The 26,075-nt window shown below is 50.9% G+C and overlaps 1 protein-coding gene across 4 annotated transcripts in view; it reads right to left on the reverse strand.

Moving 5' to 3' along the window:
* Window positions 1-5,956: 5,956 nt before the first annotated feature.
* Window positions 5,957-26,075, reverse strand: part of DHRS3 (dehydrogenase/reductase 3) — a 55,814-nt gene continuing 35,695 nt past the window's right edge. For all 4 annotated transcript variants that reach the window (XM_017888029.1, XM_017888031.1, XM_017888030.1 and 1 more), the window contains exons 2-6: window positions 18,957-19,100; window positions 17,713-17,832; window positions 17,140-17,378; window positions 10,813-10,938; window positions 5,957-6,472 (exon numbers count right to left, since the gene is read on the reverse strand). In XM_017888029.1, the coding sequence (XP_017743518.1) occupies window positions 6,388-6,472; window positions 10,813-10,938; window positions 17,140-17,378; window positions 17,713-17,832; window positions 18,957-19,100 (714 nt within the window). In that variant the 3' untranslated portion in view covers window positions 5,957-6,387. The remainder of the gene's footprint in view (window positions 6,473-10,812; window positions 10,939-17,139; window positions 17,379-17,712; window positions 17,833-18,956; window positions 19,101-26,075) is intronic.

A 26,075-nucleotide genomic window follows, 5' to 3' on the forward strand; every position in this document is an offset into this window, starting at 1 on the left:
TAAAATTGATACCAGATAAGTGGGCCATTGTTATAAAGATACCTGAAAATGTGGAAGCGACTTTGGAACTGAGTAACAAGCAGAGGTTAGAATAGTTTGGAGGGCTCAGAAGAAGACAGGAAGATGAGGGAAAGTTTGGAACTTCCTAGATATTTGCTGAATGGTTGTGACCAAAATGCTGGTAGTGATATGGACAGTAGAGTCTAAGCTGAGGTGGTCTCAGATGGAGAGCAGGAACTTACTGGGAATTGGAAAGGTCACTCTTACTGTGCTTTAGCAAAGAGACTGGCAGCATTGTGTCCCTGCTCTAGGGATCTGTGGAACTTTGAGCTTGAGAGAGATGATTTAAGGTATCTAGCAGAAGAAGTTTCCAAGCAGCAAAGCATTCGAGATATGACCTAGCTGCTTCTAACTGCATAAGCTCATATGTATTCACAAAGAGATGATCTGAAATTGCAACTTGTATTTAAGAGGGAAGCAGAACATAAAAGTTAGGAAAATTTGCAGCCTGATCATGTGTAGAAAAGAAAAACCCATTTTTTTGGTGTGTGTGCAGGGGGTAGATTCAAGGCTGTAGATATTTGCTTAAGTAAAGAGGAACTGAATGTTAATAGCCAACATAATGGGGAAAATGCCTCCAGGGCATGTCGGAGACCTTTGCACAGCCCTTCCATCATAGGCCTGGAGGCCTAGGAGAGAAAAATGGTTTTGTGGGCCAACCCCAGAGCCCTGGTGCCTTGGGACATGATGCCCTGTATCCAGCTGCTCCAGCTCCGGCTGTGGCTAAAAGGGGCCAATGTACAGCTTGGGCCATTGCTTCAGTGGGTGCAAACCCCAAGCCTTGGCAGCTTTCATGTGGTATTGGGCTTATGGGCGTGCAGAGGGCAAGAGTTGAGGCTTGGGAGCCTCCACTTAGATTTCAGAGGATGTATGGAACACCTGGATGTCCAGAGAGAAGTCTGCTGGAGGGGTGTAGCCCTCATGGAGAACCTCTACTATAGTAGTGCAGAGGGGAAATGTGGGGTTGTATCCCCCACACAGAGTCCCCACTAGGGCACTGCCTAGTGGAGCTGTGAGAAGAGGGCCACTGTCCTCCTGACCCCAAAATGGTAGATCCACCAACAGCTTTCACTGTGTGCCTGGAAAAGCCATAGGCACTCAACACTAGCCTGTGAAAGCAGCTGTTGGGCCTGTACTCTGCAGAGCCACCAGGGGTGGAGCTGCCCAAGGCCTGGCCTTGAGAGTCTGCTCCTTGTGTCATTGTGGCCTGGATGTGATACATGGAGTCAAAGGAGATTATTTTGGACCTTTAAGATTTAATGACTGCCCAACTGGGTTTTGGACTTGCGAGGGGTCTGTAGCCCCTTTATTTTGGTCCATTTATCCCCTTTGGAATGGGAGAATTTACCCAATGCCTGTACCTCCATTGTATCATGGAAGTAACTAACTTGTTTTTGATTTACAGGCTCATAGGCAGAAGGGACTTGCCTTGTCTCAGATGAGACTTTGGATTTGGACTTTTGAGTTAATGCTAGAATGAGTTGGAAAGGCATAATTGGTTTTGAAATATGAGAAAGACATAAGATTTGGGAGGGGCCAGGGATGGAATTATATGTTTTGGCTCCGTGTCCCCACCCAAATCTCATGTTGAATTGTAATCCCCTATGTTGGGGGAGGGACCTGGTGGGAGGTGATTGAATCACGAGGGCGGATTTCTCCCTCCCTATTCTTGTGATAGTGGGTAAGTTCTCATGAGCTCTGGTTGTTTAAAAGCATACGCCACTCTCCCCTTCTGTCTCTCTCCTGCTGGCCATGTGAAGATGTGATTGCTTCCCCTTTGCCTCTGCCATGATTCCCGAAGGTAAGTTTCCTGAGGCCTCCCCAGCCATGCTTCCTGTACAGTCTGTGGAACTGTGAGCCAATTAAACCTCTTTTCTTTATAAAGTACCCAGTCTTGGCTAGTTCTTTATAGCAGTGTGAGCATGAACTAATACAAGGGACATTGTCACCTCCTGGTTTTTCCTCAAGTGAGGGGTGCCCATATATAGAAGCCCCCTTCATAGGCATAGACCTCTGGGTTCTTATCACAGACCTGCTTCCCCTGGAAGGCCTCTCCTGAATATCAGAGAAGACCCCTCAGGGTCAGAAGTCTCAGATGTGCTGTGGTGGGTGGGGGTTGCTTCTCACCACAGATGACCCCCTTGTCCACAACCCACAACCATCTTCTTCCCTCTGTGCTGATCAGGACTGGGGCAGTGGGGTTGCTGTGTTTGTGACATGGCTCCTTTTTCGATCCCCACTGAACTGGGACGTCCCTAGGGGCAAGGGCTATCTGTCTTGTCAGGCAGGGCTCTCCGTGTGATGAGCCCAGGAGCTTTCTGTCACCCCGATCCCTCCCGGACATCAGTTTGGCTCAAGAAGAAGAAAGTCCATTTGTCAAAGCATTCTGTTCCCTGGGAGCAGGGAAGTGGCCACAGACTCAGTTCCTGAGCATTCACCAGGCCAGATAGCCCAGGCCCCTGGAATGGTGCCAGCATGGGGCTTGGATCTGGTGCCTCCCTGGGCTGGATCCCTACCTCCAATCTGGTTTTCCATGGGGATGGGGAGAAAACCTAAGCATGGCAACGAGGTTATTTCCCAGGACCCAAGTCCTCTTCCCAGGGTTGGCCTGCCCCATCCTGCCCCTTGGGGGTTTGGCACTTGTCACTCTTCTTTGCATGGCCAAGCTAAGGACAAAATTAGCTCTCCACTCTCACTCTCAAGGCTCTCTGAGTGCCAAACCATCTGGGAGAGGGACCAGAATGGGGCCTCCTGGGATTCTGCCCCATGCTTTTTCTTTTGGTTCCTCTGGGAAGAGGTCCAGAAAAAGACTGAAAGCTCCTGGCTGAGAGGGAGGGGGTGGGGTGGGACCAGGCCCTGCCCTGCTGTCAGAAGTCCCTGGGGCTCTGAGAAGCCAGGGTCCCACTCTGCTAACACAGTAATTGGTTCTCAGTGCAACTGGGGAGGGCTGGCGGGGCTTGCAACTCCCAGAGTCCAATCAGACTTCAGGGATGCTTGCTGCATTCCTGGCCGGCAGGCTAAATGCAATTTCATGGAAACTTCAGGAGTCAAATCCTTTCCAAAAGGCTGGGCTGGGGCCACACCATGAGGGTCTGCAGCTCAAGGATGGTCAGAAAAATCGGGACTGAGACAAGACCCCTACTTCATCCTCCTCGTTTTTCCCTGCCCACTGAGACGTGCGTATCCCCAGTCTGTTTCCTGGGAGAGCCAGTGAGAGGCATCTGCCCTGTGGGCTCACTTGTGTCTAGACACATTACAGGTGGGGCGATAGGTGGGAGTGGACATTCCAGGAGGACCTCTTTAGCAACCCCCCCCATACTTTGGTAACATGTCCTCAAGGACCAAAAAGGAGATAGGTCCTGGCTTGGGGTCTCGTCATTTGCTGTCGCCTGGTACTGTAGTCAGCAAGGGGACTGGCAGAGCTGGTTCTAGATCCCTTGAGCCCGGGAGTTCCAGGTTGCAGTGAGCTGTGATTGTGCCACTGCACTCTAGTCTGGACAACAGAGAAACACCCTGTCTCTCTGAAAAAAAAAAAAAAATCTGGCTCCAGTGCTCATGAGTCTACTAACCTGAGCAAGGGTTTCCCCTGCTGAGTGTCTTCTCACTTATGGAATAGGCTTCGTAATACCACTTTTCAAAAGGTTAGTGTGGGCCAGGTGCAGTGGCTCATACCTGTACTCCCAGCTTTCCTTTGGGAAGCCAAGGCAGAAGGATTGCTTGAGCCAGGAATTCCAGACTAGCCTGGGCAACATAGCGAGACCCTATCGTTACAAAAAGTGAATAAGTGAGCCAGGTGTGGTGGCACATGCCTGTAGTCTCAGCTACTGAGGAGGCTGAGATGGGAGAACTCCTTGAGCCTGGGAGGTGGAGGCTGCAGTGGACATGATCGCGCCACTAAACTCCAGCCTGGGCAACAGAGTGAGATCCTAAACAAGTGTAGCGTGAGGTAAACACTGACAGTTGCCTCGTTAGGGCTCTCCTTAGCACCTTCTGTGCCCTCCCAAAAGTCACTATGTCCTTGGGCTTGCAGTTGGAAGCCATCCATCTGCTTCCCTCTGTCCTCAACCTATATTTTAATTTTTGCTCATGATGTCTTCTTCTCTGGTGTGGCAGCTTGATTCAGAACTAGGGACTGCGCCTCCACGCAGGATTGTATTTCCTGCTATGTTAATAGCAGGCTCCACCACGTGACCTGGTCCGGCCAATGAAAGGTGAGCACAAGTGACAGTGTTGTTTCCAGCCAGAAAACTCAAGAGCCGGTGCACAGTTCACCAGGTATGTCTACCCTGTGCCACAAGACATCCTCCCTGAGGCCCCCTGGTCAGCTTGAGTTTCAGAGCGAAGATGACACGGAGCACACCTGCAGCTATTCTTGAAGGACACGTAGCAATAATAAGGCAGAAACCTTCATTGTTGGAAGCCACTGAGACTGGGGCGCCACATTCTGGCTGCTCCACATCAAGGCTGTTGGAAGTCTCCAGAGCAGTCTTGGAGTTTCTTTGGTCTTCAGCTGCTGCCAAGTGGCATGGATAACGAACAGTTAAAACGTTATGCCTGGGGACTACCCTCCATTCTAGGTACTCAATCAAGAGTGGCTACAGGCCAGGCGTGGTAGCTCACACCAGTAATTCCAGCACTTTGGGAGGCTGAGGGAGGAGGATTGCTTGAGCCTAGGAGTTCAAGACCAGCCTGGACAACAGAGCAAGACCCCTGTCTCTACGAAAAAGAAAAAGAAAACAGTTGGGCGTGGTGGCGTGCACCTGCAGTCCCAGCTACTCTGGAGGCTGAGGTAGAGCATTGTTTGAGCCCGGGAGGTTGAGGCTGCAGTGAGCCATGATTGTGCCACTCCTCTCCACACTCCAGCCTGGGAGACAGCGTGAAATCCCATGTCGAAAAAAAGAAAAAAGAAAAAAAGCATGGCTATAATTATGACTTGGCATTTCTGCACATAGACCAGATTGATGATCACCTGAGCTGTGTCTAATATTCTCTAAGTTGGGAGGGTTCAGCCTGAGGTTTACATGTGGGTTAAGACTTTATGTGACTCTTGGGAAAGCTCCTGGGTTGAGTCAGAGGGCTGTGACCTCCTTCACCTCCCGGGGACCTCGCCTGTTCCCCTCCTGCCACCCTGGCATCCACCTGCAAGGGCTGTATGAATAGAGGCTAGTTGATATGAAACGACATGGCCCACTCCCTTCCCCACTGTCCGAGGTGAGGTTTACTAAGCTTGTGGCAGCAGGAAGCGTGCACTCCGGGGGAAGCAGGCGGCATCTCTACTAGGTCATTTTGGCCGTGACTTTGCCCCCATTGATGGAACCTGTGCCAGTCTCTTCTGCTACTCCAGACCTCCCCCTGCCCCTGTGATCAAATGGGACTCAGTCTGTAGCACCCCTCCGCGCTGCCCTGATGGTGAGGAGTTGTCACCGCGTTTCCGGTGACCTACGATCCTTTCCTAACCAGATTATTGGCTGGTGGTCTTCTCAGCGACATTCCCCTATCTGCACCACACACACTCTAGGTAGACAGTGGGTGCTCCATAAAGATCAATTTTGCTCTCCTGAGTTGATGGCCTGGGGGCTGGTGGTGCCATGCCAGGACAGAGGGCATCTCTAGCTGTGGCCAGCTCTCTGCAGACTGGTTCATATAGGTCACACCAGGGAGAAAAAGCAGCCTCAATCCATGGCTGCTGGGAGGGGCCTGGCGGAGCAGGCAAGGAACTGGGCACCTCTCTCTGCCCACAGGCCTGGGCTACACTCTCTCTCCTGATTTCGGCCACCTTCTCTCCACCCTTGGCAGCTGGGGACCTTGAACAGACCAATTATCTCCCAAAGGATGGAGTTTTGTGGTTGGGACTGGCTCCCTCCCAACTGCCCAGCAAAGATTTGAACAAAGGAACTCACAAAAGCCATCTCTCTTTATTTTCCATTCTTGCCGTTCAACCAGTTTGCGCAAGCTGAGGATGAGTGGGTTTTGGAACGGGAGGCAGAGCATCTGGGGACAGACCCTCCTGGAAATGGTCTATGCACACTGTTGAGGCTGGTGAGACTTGAGAAGCAATTGAACAATAAACTCTACAGAACTGGAAATGTACAAAAGTGTCAAGGTGGCTGCTGGCTGGTTTCCTGCCTCCCCGTGGGGGTCAGTTACACCCATCAGTCCTGTGCAAAGGTCCTGGGACTGGCCCAGGGGCAGCCAGATTCTTCGCTGGGGACAGGAGCTGTCCTGCTCACCCAGCAGAAGCGTGTCAATGGACAGGCGCTCGGGTGTGTGCCCAGGTGCTGTGGCCCCCAAACTCCGTGACTCCTCAAGCGTGTCTTCATCCTGTCTCTATGTCCGCCCTTTGAAAGTGTTCATACAGGTGTAGGTTCCTGAGAATTTGTGGATCTCCTCAAGTGCAGCCTGTGGGAGTATGCTGGAGTGGGAGGAAGGAAAGAAAATAGCGATGGTCAGCGATGGTCAGTGATGGTCAGTGATGGTCAGTGATGGTCAGCGATGGTCAGTGGGGCAGGATCCAGGGGCTCGGTCGCTGGTGGCCATGTGAGATGGGGCAGCAGAGGGCTGGTTCCTAAAAGTACTCCCCACCCCTCCAAGCCACACACCAGTTTCTCCCCAAACCCCCACCCTCCCCAGGGGAAGAGCTTTCAAGTAAGCGGATAAGCAGTTGTTAAAGAGGCAGCGGGAGGCTGGGCACGGTGGCTCATGCCTGTAATCCAAGCACTTTGGGAGGCCGAGGCGGGCAGATCGCTTGAGCCCAGCAATTCAAGACCAGCCTGGGCAACATGGTGAAACCCTGTCTCTACAAAAATATACAAAAATTAGCCGGGTATGGTGGCATGTGCCTATAGTCCTAGCTACTGGGGAGGCTGAGGTGGGAGGATGGCTTGAACCCAAGAGGCGGAGGTTGAAGTGAGCTGAGATTGTACTGCTGCATTCCAGCCTGGGTGGCAGAGCCAGACCCTGTCTCAAAAATTCTTTTTAGGCCGGGCGTTGTAGCTTACGCCTGTAATCCCAGTACTTTGGGAGGCCAAGGTGGGTGGATCACCTCAGGAGTTCGAGAACAGCCTGGCCAACATGGCAAAACCCCATCTCTACTAAAAATACAAAAAGCCGGGCATGGTGGCGGGCACCTGTAATTCCAGCTACTCGGGAGACTGAGGCAGGAGAATTGCTTGACATGGGAGGCGGAGGTTGCAGTGAGCAGAGATCGTGCCATTGCACTCCAGCCTGGGCGACAAGAGTAAAACTCTGTCACACACACACACGCACACACACACACACACAAATTCTTTTTAAAATATATGTTTTAAAAAGGCAGAGAGTGGGTGGTAAGAGCATTTTTTTTTAATTTAAATTTTTTATCTTTTCCTAGATTCTGAAACAGAGTTCATTTTTTATTTTTAATTTTTGTGGGTACATAGTAGGTATAAATATTTATGGGGTACATGAAATGCTTTGACACAGACACGCAAATGTATATAATTACATCAACGTAAATGGGGTATCCATCACCTCAAGCATTTATCTGTTGTGTTACAAACAATCCGACTATACTTTTAGTTATTTTTATGTTTAGTTATTTATTTATTTTTGAGACAGTCTCACTCTGTCGCCCAGGCTGGAGTGCAGTGGCATGATCTGGGCTCACTGCAACCTCTGCCTCCTGGGTTCAAGTGATTTTCCTGCCTCAGCCTCCCGAGCAGCTGGAATTACAGGCATGCGCCACCATGCCCGCCTAATTTCTGTATTTTTAGTAGAGACAGGGTTTTGTCACGTTGGCCAGGCTGGTTTTGAACTCCTGACCTCAGGTGCTTCGCCCACCTCGGCCTCCCAAAGTGCTGGGATTTTAGGCGTGAGCCACTGTGCCTAGCCCTCTTAGTTATTTTTAAATGTACAAGTAAATTACTATTAACTATAGTCACCCTGTTGTGCTATCAAAGACTTGTTCTTATTCGGTCTATTTTTTGTACCCATTAAAAACAAATGGTGGTTAGATGCCACTAAGTAGGTGACAATGGCTTAACCTGTGTGTGTTCCTTGTCAAGGGGAGTGCTGACCTTCTCTCTCTTCATACACACACACTTTCAAAACCAAGCTCTTAGCATCCTGGTGCCCACAGGCAGCTCAGAGATTCACCAATCCCAACTGCCCTCGATTCCACAAAGATGATCGTGTGGATCTGAGGAATCAGGTTCGATTTGGGTGTCACATCCTCCGGGGAAGCGTCCTGGGCTCACCCTCAGGCTTCTCCTCGTGCAACCGGGAGCCCCGGCGCATCCCCAGCAAGCCCTGGTGTGGTCCTTGCCCGTTTACTTGTCAAGCCTGTGGGGGCCTTCATGGCGGGTATTTTATCCCTGATCCCCCTTGCATGGGCCTGGCACAGAGAGGGCCCTCAGGCTGTCTGGTGACTCAAACCGAAGGGTCCTGGCCCACTCTAAGTACAAGATGAAAAAGGTTCACTTCTAGCTGGAGCAATCTGGAAGGCTTCCTGGGGGTGGTGGCATTAGAGTTGAGCCTTGCTTTCTCCTGGGGAAGGTGAGGAGGGATGCAGTTCAGAGAATGGGGAGGCGGGTGGCTCCTCCTTCCTGTTGAAAAGTAGTTGTGGGGAAGGTTGGAAAATAAGGCTGAGGGCTTACTGTGGAGAGGGCTGAGGTTTTCTAGACCAACTTTTCTCTAGAAAGCTCTAGAAGGCTTCTAAGAAGCTCCCCTGAGGTGGAGGGTGGCAGCCTGGCCTCAGTGAGGACCTGAGCCCCTGATCAACTAGGGGCTCCTAGAGACGGCCGAGGAGCATCTCAGACCCAAGGTCAGGATGGACTGAGGGAGGCCGACGCATGGACTGGATGCCCCTGGGTGCCCCCTTCCCTGTGCCTCTGAAAGAGCTTTGAGTTTGGGGAAGAGAGGGCTAATTGGGCTTGCCCCTCGGTTTCGAGGTTTCTGTGCCTGAGTGTGTTGGAGCAGCCTCTCAGCTGGGACTCGCCATGTCCCGGCAGCCAGGGCAGAAGTTGGCTTTCCTGGGAGTGCATGTCGCATGAGAGCAGGGGCCAGCCTGGCACTTGGGGGCTTCCATTCCTGAAAAGGCCTTCCAGGTCAGAAGGGTTCAGTTATGTGGGGGCCAGAGCCCCAGGGGAGCCAAGAGCTCATGGTCACCTGTGGCTCCAGGGACAAGGATCTCCTGCTGTACCAAGAGGCCCAAGAAAACTGAGTGTGGGACTGGGATGGGAAGGGTTTGCTGTACAAAGTCTGGAAAGTTCTAGGGGAATAGGACTAGGCTGCCAGGCAAATTCTGGAGGAGTCTCTCCTTTATAAAGCCTACCTCCCCAAAGTGCTCTGCCCTGCTACATCCCACCTGACTGGTACTAAGACGCTTCTGTGAATTCTGAGCCCTTGGCATCAAGATCCCCGTGTTCCCTCTAGCAGTAAACTTCCTGAGGGTAGGGGCTATGTCCAATAGGCTCTAGAACAGTGATTCTCAAAGTGAGGTCCAGGAACCCTTGGGGGTACCCGAGATCTCTTCAGGGGTCTGTGAGGTCAAATTGCTTTTCTTTTTTTTTTGAGACGGAGTTTCATTCTTGTTGCCCAGGCTGGAGTGCAGTGGCGTGATCTCGGCTCACTGCAACCTCCGCCTCCTGGGTTCAAGCGATTTTCCTGCCTCAGCCTCCCAAGTAGCTGAGATTACAGGCACACACCACCACCCCCAGCTAATTTTTTTGTATTTTTAGTACAGACAGGGTTTCCTCATGTTGGTCAGGCTGTTCTTGAACTCCCAACCTCAGGTGATCTGCCCGCCTCGGCCTCCCAAAGTGCTGGGATTACAGGCGTGAGCCACCATGCCTGGCCAAATTGTTTCTGTAATAATACTAAGATGTTATTTGTCTTTTCACTTTAATTCTCTTAGTGAATGGTAGAATTTTCCAGAGGCTATGTGACACAAGATAGCACAACAAATTGAAATCAGATGCACATATTAGAATCCAATTGTCTTCAATTAAGCCAAACAAAGAGATTTGCAAAGATGTAAAACAATGCCACTCCTGACTACATTTATTTTGTTTTAGAATACATCACTAGTTGTCATAAAAATATATTTATATTAATGTAATGGGTTCATTATGGCTATTTATAAATGAATAAATATTATAAACAAACATATACATCTTATAACATTTTTCTGGCTTTTAGTATCATTTTTTTTTTTTGAGATGGAGTCTAGCTCTGTCGCCCAGGCTGGAGTGCAGTGGTGCGCAGGCTGGAGTGCAGTGGCGCGATCTCGGCTCACTGCAAGCTCCGCCTCCCGGGTTCACGCCATTCTCCTGCCTGAGACTTCCGAGTAGCTGGGACTACAGGCACCCGCCACCATGCCCCCAATTAATTTCTTTTTGTATTTTTAGTAGAGATGGGGTTTCACCATTTTAGCCAGTATGGTGTCTATCTCCTGACCTCATGATCCACCTGCCTTGGCCTCCCAAAGTGCTGGGATTACAGGCGTGAGCCACCGCGCCCAGCCCTGGCTTTTAATTTCTAATATAGTAAATAGTGATAGCTACAACTCACATTAACAAAAGCTCTTCGGGTTCCTCCATACTTTTTAAAACTCTAAGGGGCCCTGTGACTAACAAGTTTGAGAACTGCTGCCGCATGGTAAGTACAGCACATCAACGGCAAATGTGCCACCACTCCTCATGCTCATGCCCACGGCAGACATGACTAATCGATCACATGCGTACTGACCCAGAGCTTTCTCTCCCAGCCCCATACCTTTTTAAGATAACGAGGGCATGCATCGTCCATGGGAGGAGGAGGAGGGCCTGGTTGAGCTGCACAGCTTCCACTGTCCTCCGGGCCACTGTCTCCGGCTTCAGTGGGGGAAAGAGGTTGGGAAACCTGAACACAGGAAGAGACAGAGTGGGTTTCTCCTGGAGAGGCATGTGCTTAGCTGAAAGCCTCTATGAGGCTGACATGTCTGGATCACCCTTTGGCCTTTCCTGTCTGAGAGATTCAAGGTCTGCTTGGAGTACTCCCTCTACCCCACACTCATCCAGGTGCCACATTGCCTCACTCCTCCAGGTGCACAGGGGTCTCTTCTTGAGTCAAGGACTTCTAGCCCACCCACTGGGGACTCATTCTCCCAAGCCCTCCAAGGGCTCCCAGTGCCCTAGGGCTTGGCCTCTCCACGGCCTGCACAATCCGGGCCCTGGCTGTCCTTCTCAGTGCTTTTTCCTACACTCTGCTCCTTCAGGACAGGCCCATCTCTGTTCTTGTCACATCACACTCTCGGATCAGGGCTTTTTGCCAGCTCTCTCGACGGCCTGGCTCTCTCCTCCCAGCTCCTCCTTTGGGAGACATCTCAGGCCAGTCCACCCAGAGCAACCTCTGATCTCATCCCCTGCTAATTTCCTTGACTGCATTCACCCCACCTAGGAAGGCCTTGCTTGTTGGGGTGTTTCCTTGTTGGTGGCCTGTCTCCCCCATCAGACTATTGAGTTCCATGAGGGTGGAGGCCTGGTCGGTCCTATTCCCCTGCAACCCCAACACCTAGCGCAGCGTCTGATACATAGCAGGAGCTCGGTAAATACTTGAAGGACTGAACACGCTGACAACTTGCTGCTTCCCAAATGTGTCCTGCTCATTCTGTCTGGAGGCAGGGGCTCGGCTAGCGATGGCTTCGGCTCGGCTTGCTGGTTCACTAACTCATTCATTGATTCAAACATTTGCACGGTGCTTTCCACGGGATCTCAAAATGAATGAATGAATGATTGCATAGCAAACATCAGGGGCCTCTCATGACTATTTAGAAGCATCTGACCCTAGACCCAAACAATGACGATGTTGCCTAACTGCCAGACTCAAGCACAAATTATTCTCCCGATTTACAGATAAGGAAACTGAGGCTCTATTGAGTCAGTAGGGCGTTAAGGATTCAAACTACGCCAATGCTCTATCACCTTTGCTCACTGCTCTTCCTGCCCCTGCTGGATCTTTAGGTGCAGGGCTCATGTTGCTGGCTCTGACCCCAATCCCACAAAGAGCTTGTGATCCGCTCTGGCACCAGGAAGATTAAGGGTGATGAATCACCTAGGTTTGATGTCATTCCTGAGCAACAGGCAGTCCTTGGACTCCTAGCAGGGGCTTGGCCTCAGAGGGCACATGGATCTTACTCCCTGCCCTGTAATTCCTTTGTCAACATGATGGTGATTCTTTTTTTATTTTTTATTTTTGAGTCCAGGGTCTCACTTTGGTCCCCAGGCTGGAGTGCAGTGACGCGATCACAGCTCACTGCAGCCTCGACCTCCCTGGGCTCAAGTGATCCTCTTGTCTCAGCCACCCGAGTAGCTGGGACTACAGGTACACACACCAAGCCCGGATAATTTTTATATTTTTTTGTAGAGATGGGGTTTTGCCATGTTGCCCAGGCTGGCAACTCCTGGGCTGAAGTAATTCCCCTGCCTCAGCCTCCCAGAGCACTGGGATTACTGGTGTGAACCCAGCTACCACGCTTGGCCATGATGGTGATTCTGAGGCCCACAGTCCTGTGGTCAAGAGGGGCCAGTCTCTGTAGTTCTGCAGAGATGAACGTGTTGAGGCAGCTCACTGATACTGGAGTCCTACAGGTGTCGTGGGCAGTCTGGATTCTCTGGCTTCCACCTGTGGCCTGTCCTGTCTCTTGGGAAAGGGAAGGCAGGATGGACAGACCAAAGTCCATGGGCTTGAGGGGAATCCTTTTTGGTAAGACCGCTGCCAGGGAAGCCGACAGAGGAGGCCTCAAGGACGTCTGTGCACAGGATTTTCTCCTTCCTCTCCATGGTGGGTGGAATGGGGACACGGGGAACTGGCACAGCTCTTAACTCCCATGGAAGCAGTGCAAATTTGTGGAAGAAGTATGCTCAGCTAGCCAGTTCCAAGCTGTGTGGACTTGAGCAGGTAACTCTGCTTCTCTGAGCCTCAGTTCCCTCATCTGTAAAATGGGAATAAAAGCTGTCTTGCAGGGTTGCTGTGAGGGCCAAATGCAGCAGTAGTTGTAAAGTGTTTAGTGGCTCCAGATGGTTCTATGGCTGGAACATCAAAGAGGCTCAATTGGCCAGGCGCGGTGGCTCATGCATGTAATCCCAGCACTTTGGGAGGATGAGGCAGGTGGATCACTTGAGGCCAGGAGTTAGAGACCAGCCTGGGCAACATGGCGAAACACTGTCTCTACTAAAAATACAAAAATTAGCCAGGCATGGAGGCAGGCGCCTGTAATCCCAGCTACTCGAGAGGCTGAGACACAAGAATTGCTTGAACCTGGGAGGCGGAGGTTGCAGTGAGCCAAGATCACACCACTGCACTCCAGTCTGGGAGACACAGCAAGACTTCATCTCAAAAAAAAAAAAAGAAAGAAAAAAGAAAAGAAAAGAAAAAAAGAGGCTCAATAAATAGCAATTTATAAACAACAACATCCACTGACATGGCCAGTCTTGCTGGGAAAATCATCCATTTTGTCCTAAACATGTCTTCACATTGAACCCATTTAACCCTGGGAAGCTGCTAAGCATGGTTGTAGGAGGAAACCAATGCTTTCATCCATTTGTTATTCTTTTAGGAAATGGGAGTTGGTTAGGTACCCATCTTCCTTGTACTACTCTTCTGGCCGAGCCCTTGGGGGCTTCCCTGTACAACCATAGATCGCTAAGATTCACCTAGTGCTCGCTACTTGCCAGGCACGGCCAGATGATTCACACACGGGAGCTCATCTAACCCATGAAAAGGGGATACTATTATTATTATTATTGTTATCCATTTTTGAGATGGAGTCTTGCTCTGTCACCCAGGCTGGAGTGCAATGGCACAATCTCAGCTCACTGCAACCTCCACCTCCCAGGTTCAAACGATTCTCCTGCCTCAGCCTCCTGAGTAGCTGGGATTACAGGCACCCAACCATCATGCCTGGCTAATTTTTGTATTTTTAGTAGAGACAGGGTTTCACCATGTTGGCCAGGCTGGTCTTGAACTCCTGACCTCAGGTCACCTGCCCGCCTTGGCCTCCCAAAGTGCTGGGATTACAGGCATGCGCCACCGTGCCCGGCTGGGGATACTATTATTATGAATCTCTTTTTAGAGGTGAGGAAACTGAAGCAGAGAAAAGTCAAGTAACTTGGCCAAGGTCACACAGAGCTGGGATTTGACCCCAAGCAGTTTGGGTTCACACCCTGAAAAAATGTGGCAGGAAAACCTTGAATTTCCTTCTTAAAGTGATAGAAAGGAAACTATGCTAGAAGGTGAAATAGACACACAAACTTGATGTCTGCAATGTCCTGCTTGTTCCTGTGCTCAGGACACCCAGTTAGAACTGCAGACTGCTGGCTGGGTGCGGTGGCTCACGCCTGTAATCCCAGCACTTTGGGAGGCCGAGGTGGACGAATCACGAGGTCAGGAGATCGCGACTATCCTGGCTAACACAGTGAAACACTGTCTCTACTAAAAATACAAAAAATTAGCTGGGCGTGGTGGCAGGCGCCTGTAGTCTCAGCTACTTGGGAGGCTGAGGCAGGAGAATGGCGTGAACCTGGGAAGCGGAGCTTGCAGTGAGCCGAGATCACGCCACTGCACTCCAGCCTGGGCAACAGAGCAAGACTCCATCTCAAAAAAAAAAAGGCAAAAAAAAAAAAACACTGCAGACTGCCACTGATGCACTACATATTTATTGAGCACCTTCTGTATACTCAGATGAAAAGAAACCAAACCAAAACCCATGGCGGGGAAAAAGCCAACAGGAAACATTAGTAGCCATTAGTCTAGACTCCTCAAAACTCAGAATTGATGATAATTTGCATGCAAACCAGGTGGTCTGCTAGGAAAATTAATAACATGCATTTATGAAGATGTTTATTGTTAGTAAAAATAATAAAAGCAGCAGCTCCTTATTGAGCATCTAGTTATCTGGGCTTTGCACTAGATGTGTTACATGTATTATTTCTAATTCCCTGGGCTCAAGCAATCCTCCTGCCTCAGCCTCCCAAAGTGCTGGGATTACAGTCATGAGCCACCAAGCCCAGTACTTTTGATTCTCGACAACCAGCACCGCACTGTCCCTATTAATAGTAACTAAGACGGAATGAGTGATTCCCACGTGGCATGCACTACACTAAATGGTCTCATTGAATTCTCATCATGACCCTTCGATGTCATCCTCATTTTTGGAAGCAGCGGAAGTGTATAATTCAGAAGGTGAAGCACTGTACGCCGGATTGCAAAAAACCAGGGAGAATAGTATTTGAGTAATTCCCGGTTTTCATTCATCGATGACCTCATGCCCCTACATGACTGCACATCATTAAAGCACCATTTATTGGGTACTTAAAATGTACCACATACGGTGTTCCCTGCCAGATTCCATTTTGTCCTCACCGCAGAACTTATGACGGAGACATTCACATCACCCCATCTTACAGATCAGCCAGAGCAGTAACTAATGGAACCCAATGTCACACAGTGCATCACAGCTATGAGGGAGTCACCACCCCAGGTGGCATGAGCTCTAGACCAGTGGCCCCCATTCCCCTTGACTTAACTGGTCCGGAAGAGGAGTGGTGGGACCTCCCTACTGCTTATTTTAAATTGAGCTATGACCAGGCATGGTGGCTCATGCCTGTCATCCCAGCACTTTGGGAGGCCGAGGCGGACGGATCACCTGAGGTCGGGAGTTTGAGACCAGCCTGGCCAACACAGTGAAACCCGTCTCTATTAAAAATACAACAATTAGCTAGGTGCAAGCGTATGCCCATAATCCTAGCTACTCGGGAGGCTGAAGCAGGAGAATCACTTGAACCCAGGAGGTGCAGGTTGCAGTGAGCCGAGATCGCGCCACTGCACTCCAGCCTGGGTGACAGACCGAGACTCCGTCTCAAAAAATAAATAAATAAATAAATAAACAAACTAATAAATTGAGCTATAATTTGCATACAACGAAAGGTATAAATCTTAAGCAGACAGTTTGATTAACTTTCACGTATTTAATGACTGCTGAGATCAAGAAGAGAGAACATTTCTGAAAGTCTTGACAGTTCCCTCGGCCTCCCTCCCAGGTTATACCCCCAGCCCTCCAGGGGAAGCCACGGGTCTGACTTCCATCACCCTAACCCAGTTTTGCCTGTTTTGGAACTTCACATAGGAGGAACCAGGCAGAATGCACCCTATGTCTCCAGCTCCCTTCGCCCCGCACGATGGCTGTGGAGGTGCATCTCCCTCTTTTGATCTTTGGGCACATCCTGCTGCATGCCTGCAGCTCTGGTAGTTTCATACAAGCTCCCTGAACCAAGCAGCAGGACCCTCCCCATTGTGGCATAACTGCCTTGCAGACTGAGAACCAGGTAAGACAGCGTCAAGCAGAGGGAAGAGGCTCCTTGGTGACTTTATGGTTTGAGACAGGGTCTCACTCTGTCTCCCAGGCTGGAGTACAATTGCACAATCACAGCTCACTTGCAGCTTCAACTTCCTGGGCTCAAGCAATCGATCCTCCCACCTCAGCCTCCCAAATAGCTGGGTGTGCACCACCCTGCTCAGCTAATTTTTTCTTTTTTGTAGACACAGGGTTTCTCCATGTTTCCCGGGCTGGTCTCAAACTGCTGGGCTTAAGCAATCCGCCTGCCTTGGCCTCCCAAAGTAATAGGATTATAGGTATGAGCCACCATGCCTAGCCTGATTTTTCTTTTTTTTTTTTTGAGACGGAGTCTCGCTCAGTTGCCCAGTCTAGAGTGCAGTGGCATGATCTCGGCTCACTGCAAGCTCCACCTTCCAGGTTCATGCCATTCTCCTGCCTCAGCCTCCCAAGTAGCTGGGACTACAGGCGCCCGCCACCACACCCAGCTAATCTTTTGCATTTTTAGTAGAGACGGGGTTTCACCTTGTTAGCCAGGATGGCCTCCATCTTCTGACATCATGATCCGCTCGCCTCGGCCTCCCAAAGTGCTGGGATTACAGGCGTGAGCCACCGCGCCCGGCCCTAGCCTGATTTTTATATCAGAGCTCTTTCTGCAGGCGGCTGACTGAACATGGCTTGGGGAGGTGGGTGAGAAGGCTGGTTCTGAGGTGGGTCCCCTGCTCACTGACCTGACTCTCATGCCCTGGAACATCTCGGTGCTGGTGTGGAAGGGCAGCACTGTGGTGGCGCTGACTCCCGGACAGTCCAGCAGCCCCAGGGTCAGGCTCTCCATGAAGGCGAAGGCTGACGCTTTGGATGTGCAGTAGTCGATGGCGCCGGGGATGGCAGACAGTGCCAGCACGGAGTTGAGGCACACGATGTGGCCATTCTGAAGCTCCAGCATACGCGGCAGGAAGGCCTTGGTGGTCTGAGGGCGGATGCAGTGTCAGGGTGGAGCAGCCACAGCTCTGACAACCCCTCCACCTTTCTTTCGGGGAGAACAGCCCACCCTGGACACACACGATGCTCTAGTACCCGAGCTTTCCTGCGAGGGAGAGGGTGAGGGCTCCCGGCCCCGGGACAATGAGTGCATTTCACAAAGTCTGATGCGTCCTGGAGCTGGTCATTCGTCTTGTCTGGCCACCTTGTTCGTGGACATCCCTGCTGGCCTGAGCCCAAGCCCTGGCAAGCATCCCCTCCCCTCCATCCTGCCTGGGCTCCCTGCACACGGGGAGCTGGCTCTGGCCTAGGACAGCCCTTACCCAGAACTGGCCCAGGGTGTTGATGTGTTGGGACTTGAGGAGGGCATCGTCGTCACTGTCCATCAGGCTCTTCCCGTGGACCACGGCGGCATTGTTCACCAGGATGGTGATGTCACCCACCTGCAGGCGAGAGGGGGCCACGGGGCCATGAGGGCAGCCAGCCCAGGGCCAACAATATACGTTTTTTGTTTGTTTGTTTATTTGTTTTTGAGATGGAGTCTCACTCTGTTGTCCAGGCTGGAGTGCAGTGGCGCCATCTCGGCTCACTGCCAACTCTGCCTCCTGGGTTCAAGCGATTCTCCTGCCTCTGCCTCCCAAATAGCCAGGATTACAGGCTCCTGCCACAGTGCCTGACTAATTTTTATATTTTTAGTAGAGACGGGATTTCACCATGTTGGCCTGGCTAGTCTTGATCTTCTGACCTCAAGTGATCCGTCTGCCTCAGTTTCCCAAAATGCTGGGATTACAGGTGTGAGCCACCACACCTGGCCCAGTATACTTTTTAAAAGGGATATGGCCTACTCCTAAGTGAATGAGTAATTTCTGAGTCCATTTATGATCAATCAATTGATGTGTTATTTACAAGTTTTTCTTAGATATTCCTTCCTGCAGGCTACTTCCTGCCAGCCCAGTTCCAGTTATCCTGCATACACAGAGGCCCAGCAGCCACCTGGCCCCACCACCACCAGCCACAGGGCCTGGAGAAGAGAACTGCCTCTCTGAGCACCAGTCTTATGTGTGAGATGGGGCTAATGCCACACCAGGACTGTTCTGAGGAGGAGAAATAATTTATTGCACACACTGTACCTGGCACATAGCATATTTATAATAAATGAGGTTACTGTGACATAAAAACAGTTAACATTACCATGTACCAAACACTCAGGGTGGGTTTCCCTCTCTTGGAGTTCACTGATAATATTTAGTCTAAACAGATGACTGGAGTCAGGAGAAGGATTTTCCCAGAGGCCAATGGGACATTTGCCCCGCCACAGTCCTGGAGAGAAATCCACACGGTCTACATTTCCAAGGGAACAACAGATGATTACGCCTGTTACGTAATCAACCCTAATCCCTGTCTATGTAACTAGGGCCAGCTTCATGGGAGAGTGCCCAAAGGTGCCCTGGACAAAGCCATTCTGCCATAAGCAGAGCTCTCTTCCAGGCCACATGAGAATGTTCTCTTTGCCCGGAATTAGCCTGTGGTCAGCTGTGTTAGGAACAGACCCTCCCAGGCTACAGACCTTCTCTCGGACAGCCTTGGCTGTCTGGTACACCTCCTCCCGGTTGCCCACATCGCAGATGAAGTAATGGCACTCAGTGCCCATCTGCCGGATCTCCTCCGTCGTCTCCTTCAGGCATTTCTCAGTCCGGCCCCAGAGAACAATCTGGAAGAAGAGAATAACAATGCAGAACAAATGGTCATTAAGCAAGCCACAGGGATGCAACAATTGCCACCAGAAATTCAGTATTTAAAGTGATTTGTCTTGAAACGACTGGCCTCCCTGGTTCCACCCAAAGATAAAGACTACGACATAGATTAATAATATAACTTTTGGCTTTTTCTGAGGCAGGATCTTGTTCTCAGGCTACAGCACAGTAGTGCGATCATATCTCACAGCAGCCTCAAACTTCTGGGCTCAAGAGATCCTCCCACTTCAGCCTCCGGAGTGGCTGGGACCACAGGTGCATGCTATCATACCTGGCTAATATTTTTTTAAAAATTTTGTAGAGTAGGGGTATTCTTATATTGCCCAGGCTGGCCTTGAACTCCTGGGTTCAAGCAATCCTCCCACCTCGGCCTCTCAAGTGCTAGGAATTACATGTGCGAGCCACTGCCCCCAGCCAACAATATAACTTTTTAAAGGCATATGATCTACTCTTAAGTGAACCAGTAGTTTCTGAGCCCACTTCTGATTAGTCGATTGATGTGTATTTAGGAAGTTTTTCTTGTATATTACTTTCAACAGGCCGCCTCCTACCAGCCCAGTTCATTTCCTGCAAATGTAGAGGCAATAAGTAGAGCTCTTTGTGCAAAATGTTCCAGAATGCTCTCCATTAGGAATCAGCTGGCTTCACCAATTAGGTCTAGAGCCAGGATTATTAACACCAGCTGGTAGTATAGACAGGACCATTCCAGCCTCAAGGTTCACAGGAGCTAAGCCGAGCCTCCCATCTAGCTGCAGTCCCTCCCCTAAGGAAGTTCTGGAAGGACAGTGACAAGACTGCCACTGAGAAGGAAGCATGGTCTCACCCGGCAGGCAATAAACATGGACTCATTACGCCAGAAGGTGACCTTGGCAGGACCACTGAGGGTTTGGGCAAATTTATGAAAGGCCAGCCCATAAAAGGCTCAGAAGAGAAGCCTGGCTAATTCTTTTTTTTTTTTTTTTTTGGGACGGAGTCTCGCTCTGTCGCCCAGGCTGGAGTGCAGTGGCCGGATCTCAGCTCACTGCAAGTTCCGCCTCCCGGGTTCACGCCATTCTCCTGCCTCAGCCTCCGGAGTACCTGGGACTATAGGCACCTGCCACCTCGCCTGGCTAGTTTTTTGTATTTTTTAGTAGAGATGGAGTTTCACCGTGTTAGCCAGGATGGTCTCGATTTCCTGACCTCGTGATCCGCCCGTCTCGGCCTCCCAAAGTGCTGGGATTACCTGGCTAATTCTTAACGTTGACCTAACGGAGGAGGACACACCTCCCCAGGATGTGTCACTGGGGCCAGTGAGGCCTCTGTTGGTAAAAGGGCCTGGAGTTGGATGACAGGGGGACCAAGAGCCCTAAGAACCAGTTTCACCAGCACAGAGGGAGGAAGGCAGGGGGCTGAACACCACCCAGAGGACAGAAGCAGAGACAGGAAGAGCCGAAAGCGTTCTTGGGAATTTGTCTGGTGGGTTTCTATTTTTGTTTCTTTTCTTTTCTTTTTTATGTAAGACTATCAATGAAATTCCCCCTTTAAAAAAAAATCCAACATGGAAACCCCAATGTGTGAAATCAAGAAAAGGAATAAATGATACACCTGACTCCATAACATTTCCTTACTCTAAAGGCTGCTAATGAGAACAAAATGGCTGCTTTGGGAAGGCAAATGTTTCAAACTGGGGGTTACAGATGGCAACTCCAATCACATCAGACCCAGATCCAACTGACTTCTCTATTTTGCTTTGTTACATGGTATAGAGAAAAGTCACATTGATAAGGAGTTGCCAATGGTAACCATTTATCCGCTGCTCACCTTGAAATCTCAGAATTGTCACTTAAGCAGAGAGGGCACAAAACAGGCCTAGCTGGCGGCTCTCAGAAATTCCAGTGGTCTCCAATGGAATCGATTTTTTAAATTAGAGTTTTAAAAACTTTCAAAATATTTTACAAAAAAATAAGTGTTCTCTAAAACCCAGTTTGAAAACCCCACTTAGTCTAGCCACTTTATTTTAATTAAGGTCTTGAAATATAGAAAGGGCTTAACAAGTGGGTACCATAAGTTCCTCTCCATGACCATGTACGTCCTTCAAAGGCAGATGGACTACAATTAAACAGGCTCCAAGGGACATTTTCTTGTCTGTTGAGCTAAAAACAGAATGTGTTCCTCCAGGAGAAGCTGGGAGGTTCAGTTCGTGGGAAAGAAAGAAGACAAGCATTTGCTCCAGGAAGGCAATTTGGTGTAGGCCTCCTCCACTCCACTGGACCACCCCCCTCGCCTTGCAGCCACTGTCATCCAGGTTTCCTTTCTTCCTCCCTTATCACCCTGTCTATATGGCCACGCATTCATCTATCTGTCCATCTGTCCACTGTCCCATTCACCGGTCCATCCATCCACCCACCATTTATCTACTCCACTCCATCCATCCATCCATCCATCCATCCATCCATCCCTCCCTCCCTCCCTCCCTCATCTACCCTACTCCATCCATCCATCCATCCATCCATCCATCCATCCATCCACCCATCCATCCATCTCTCATCTACCCTACTCCATCCATCCATGCATCCATCCATCCCCTCACCCACCCCACTCCATCCATCCATCCATTTACTCACCTACTTCTCCATCCATCCATCCATCCATCCATCCATCCATCCATCCCTCACCTACCCCACTGTACCCACTCACCTACCAACTCCATCCACCCATCCACTCATCTACCCCATTCCATTAATCTATCCACTCACCTACCCTACTCCATCCATCCATCCATCCATCCCTCATCTACCCTACTCAATCCATCCATGCATCCATCCATCCATCCATCCATCCATCCACCCATCCACTCACCCACCCCACTCCATCCATCCATCCATGCATTCATCCACTCACCTACCCTACTCCATCCATCCATGCACTCACCCACCCCATTCCATCCATTCACCCACCCATCCATCCATTCATCCATCTCTCATCTACCCTACTCCATCCACCCATGCATCCACCCATCCACTCACCCACCACCCCACTCAATCCATCCATCCATCCATCCATCCATCCATCCATCCCCTACCCCATTGTACCCACTCACCTACCCAACTCCATCTACCTATCCACTCACCTCCCCCATTTCATTAATCTATCCACTCACCTACCTCACTCCATCCATCCATCCATCCATCCATCCATCCATCCATCCATCCGTCCATCCACTCGCCTACCCTACTCCACCCATCCATGCACTCACTCACCCCACTCCATCCATCCATCCACCCATCCATCCATCCATCCACCCACCCATCCATCCCTCATCTACCCTACTCCATCTATCCAACCATCCGCTCACCTACCCCACTTCATCCATCCATGCATCCATCCATCCATTTACTCACCTACCCAACTCCATTCAACTATCCATTCTACCCTCCCCCCGCCCCCCGCCCACCAGCCCCACTGCACCCATCCATCCATCTGGTTTCTGAGTATGTCAGCCTGAGGGGGAGGTAATCCTTGGTTTCTATTCTTCTGTTCTGGTCCCTGCCTAACTGCATCCTACCTCTGGCTCATATGTGTAACAGGACCATGGGGCTTGCACAGTCCCCTGGGGTCTGGCTGAGGCAGGGAGAGGTGCCTCTGGGGGCCCTAAGAATTGCTGGGCAAGTTGACAGAGAGGAAAGCTTAAAGGTGGGGTCTTGTGGGAGGGTATAGGGTTCAGATGTCCGTGGAGACAAGTGGTCAACCCAGCGCTGTCAACCCGGCTGGAAGACCACCCTGGAGAGGAGGTGGAGCAGGGCTGAGGGAGAAGGAAAGAAGGCTGTGTTCCACTGTCTTCCGTGGGCCAGGAAGCTCCCCAGGCAGGGCCCTAAGACTTGGCTGTTTCCTTTTAAGAGTCTGTTGAGGGCGCCCCAGGTGGACTGGGGAACCGGCCTCACCTTTCCCTGGCAACATGATAGGTTTGCCTTTCTGCCTCCTCAGGCCCACCCCCCTGGGCCCCAATTCTATCCTGTTCACATCCCAGTGCCCGGCATAGCACATTATGTTTGTTGAATGAATGAATGAATGACAGTTCAGGCACACAGGTGGACGGGGAAGGGAGGTGGTTTAACGTCTCTAAGAGGAGAGACCACCCATCCCCTTGGCTAAGCCATTTAGGGCCCCAGAACCTTCCACTCAAGTCCACCTGGGCCAAGAGTAAGGGAAACCTGGCTGCCCCAGAGCATCAGCACCGTCCTGGCTGGGCCTTGGGTGAGGAGCAGCTTTCACAGGGCAAGGCTTGGGTCTCAGAAGGAGGTGAGGCTCTGGCTGCTGTGCGCATGCCCTGCTGAGCGTCGCTGTGCCAGGCTCTGTGTGTTTTTGTAAGTGGGTTTCTGTAGTATGTCTCTGTGTGTGTCTGTGTCTGTGTGGGCCTCTGTGAGTGTATCTGTGAGTATGTCTGTGTGTCTCTCCGTGTGTCTGTGGGTGTCTCTCTGTATGAGTGTGTCTGTGTGTGTCTGAGTGTGTGTGTCTGTGTCTCTGTGTGTCTGAGTGTGTGTGAGTGTGTCTGTGTGTCTCTCCGTGTGTCTGTGGGTGTCTCTCTGTATGAGTGTATGTGTCTGTGTGTGTCTGAGTGTGTGTGTCTGTGTCTCTGTGTATCTGAGTGTGTCTCTGTGTGTGTGTGTATGTCTGTGGGTGTCTCTCTGTGTGAATGTATGTGTTTGCGTGTCTCTGTGTGCGAGAGTGTGTGTGTGTGTCTCTGTGTCTCAGTGAGTGTGTGTGGGTGTCTGAGTGTATGTTTCTGTGTGTGTTTGTGTGTGTCTCTGTGAATGTGTGTCTCTGTGTGTCTGTGTGTGTGTGTCTGTGTATATGTCTCTGTGTTTTTGTGTGTCTCTCTGTATAAGTGTGTGTGTGTGTGTCTGTGTGCAAGTGTGTCTCTGTGTGAATGTGTGTGTCTCTGTGTGTGTGTCTCTGTGTCTCCTTGTGTCTGTGTGTCTCTCTGAGTGTATGTGTGTGTTTCTGTGTACGAGTGTGTGTGTCTCTATATGAGTGTGTGTGTCTGTGTGCGAGTGTGTGTCTGTGTACCTCTGTGTGTGTCTCTGTGTGTCTGTGTGTGTCTCGCTGTGTGTGTGTGTATGTCTGTGTGAGTGCGTGTGTGTGTCTGTGTGTGTCTGTGTACCTCTGTGTGTGTCTCTGTGTGTCTGTGTGTGTCTCGCTGTGTGAGTGTATGTGTGTGTATGTCTGTGTGAGTGCGTGTGTGTGTCTGTGTGTGTCTGTGTACGAGTGTGTGTAATGTGCATGTGTGTGAGTGTGTAGCCTTGTGCTGTTGTGTTTCCTCAGGTCCTTGGTGGATGCTGGGGGTCACAGGGAGGCAGAGCTGGGCACCTTCCATCTTAGGAAATGGTAGCGTCTCTGAAGTGCTGGGCTGGCGCCTGAGCGAGCTGAGTGGAGGGAATGGGCCCCTTCTCCTGGTAGGTGCTGCCCCGTGGAGCTGCCCTGGCTACTGTCCCTTCCTGGCTCCTCTTCCTCCTCCAGCTTCCTACCCTGACCCTTCTGGGGAATCTGCGTCACTGACCAGGTAACTGGCAGATAGCACACTGCAGGCGCGCCCAGGTGGCTCCTGCAGAGTTCTCTGGAGGTGACCCGCGCAGCTGACAGGACAAGGGTCCCACCCAGGGCCAGCATGAGTGTGAGGACTGGGTGGGCGGAGACGGGCGTCTGAGGGTATGTGGGGTGGGAGCCTGCAGAGGGGACTGATTTCTGAGCCCTTGGAACCAATGTGGCTGCCTCTTAGTGAACTCGGGACAGGCAGCAGCTGGGAAGGCCAGAGGCCTGGAATTCACTCTTAAGTAGGGTTTATTCTTCTCTCTCCTAGTGACCGGTAGCGGGAGGTGGGAAGGGGAGAAAGACCTCTGACCACTGGGGTGCCGGGCTGTCCTGCCCAGAGCAGCTCTCACGACGGCTAAAGGCGGACAGACTCCTCAGCGGCCCTCTGCGCTGAAGACTGTCATTATCCATGGTCACAGTGGAGAAAACCGTGGCACAAAGGAGTTAAGTAACTCACCCCATGCCACCCACTGTGAAACAGGATTCGAACCCAGAGCCTCAGACCTTTGCAGAGGCACCCCTAAGCCCCCAGGCACTGGGGTCATCTGAGCTTTGAGGATTCCACTCTTCTCATACGCATCCCCGCGCCCCACGTTCATCCCCACCCAGCCAGCCTTCTCCTGCTTTGTCTCCTCCAATGTCCACAACAGCCCCGTCCATCCAGGACCACATGGAGAGCCGGCTATGGGCTGGGGTGGTGATCCAACAGACAATGAAGCAGATGTGATCCTGCTTCAAGAAACCCACATTCCAGTGGGGGAAGACAGAAGGAATCAGAAAACAGTCACAAATGACAGTAAGTGGGATAAAGAATAAGCAAGAAAACCTTATTTGCATCGGGGAATTGACAAGGTGGCCATATCATGCCCATTTTAAAGCTAAGGACATTGTAGTTCAGAGAGGCTAAGCAACTTGTCTGAGGTCACACAGCAACTGAATAATGGAGCTGGGATTTGAACCAAGGTCATGTCCGGCTCCACAGGCTGTGGGGATTGCACCACCACTCACTGTCCTGTAAGAGAAAGCACATCTCCTCTCTTCAAGGGGTCCTGTGGGGATTAAGCTGGCAGAAGCTGGCACCCACTAACTGCTCAGTACCCACTCTCTGCTGGTATTTCCCATGGGGAGGAATAGCTGAGAAAATCATAGCACTGCTCTGATACACCCTCTTCTGCAGACTTTAAAATGGTTAAGTGTCATGACATGGAAAGATGCTCAGGAGTGGGCGCAGTGGCTCATGCCTGTAATCCCAGCACTTTGGGAGGCCGAGGCGGGCGGATCACAAGGTCAGATCGAGACCACGGTGAAACCCCATCTTTACTAAAAATACAAAAAACTCACTGGGCGTGGGGGCAGGCGCTTGT

Source organism: Rhinopithecus bieti, unplaced genomic scaffold, assembly GCF_001698545.2.
Source record: "Rhinopithecus bieti isolate Rb0 unplaced genomic scaffold, ASM169854v2 scaffold_16234, whole genome shotgun sequence".
Lineage (NCBI taxonomy): Eukaryota > Metazoa > Chordata > Mammalia > Primates > Cercopithecidae > Rhinopithecus > Rhinopithecus bieti.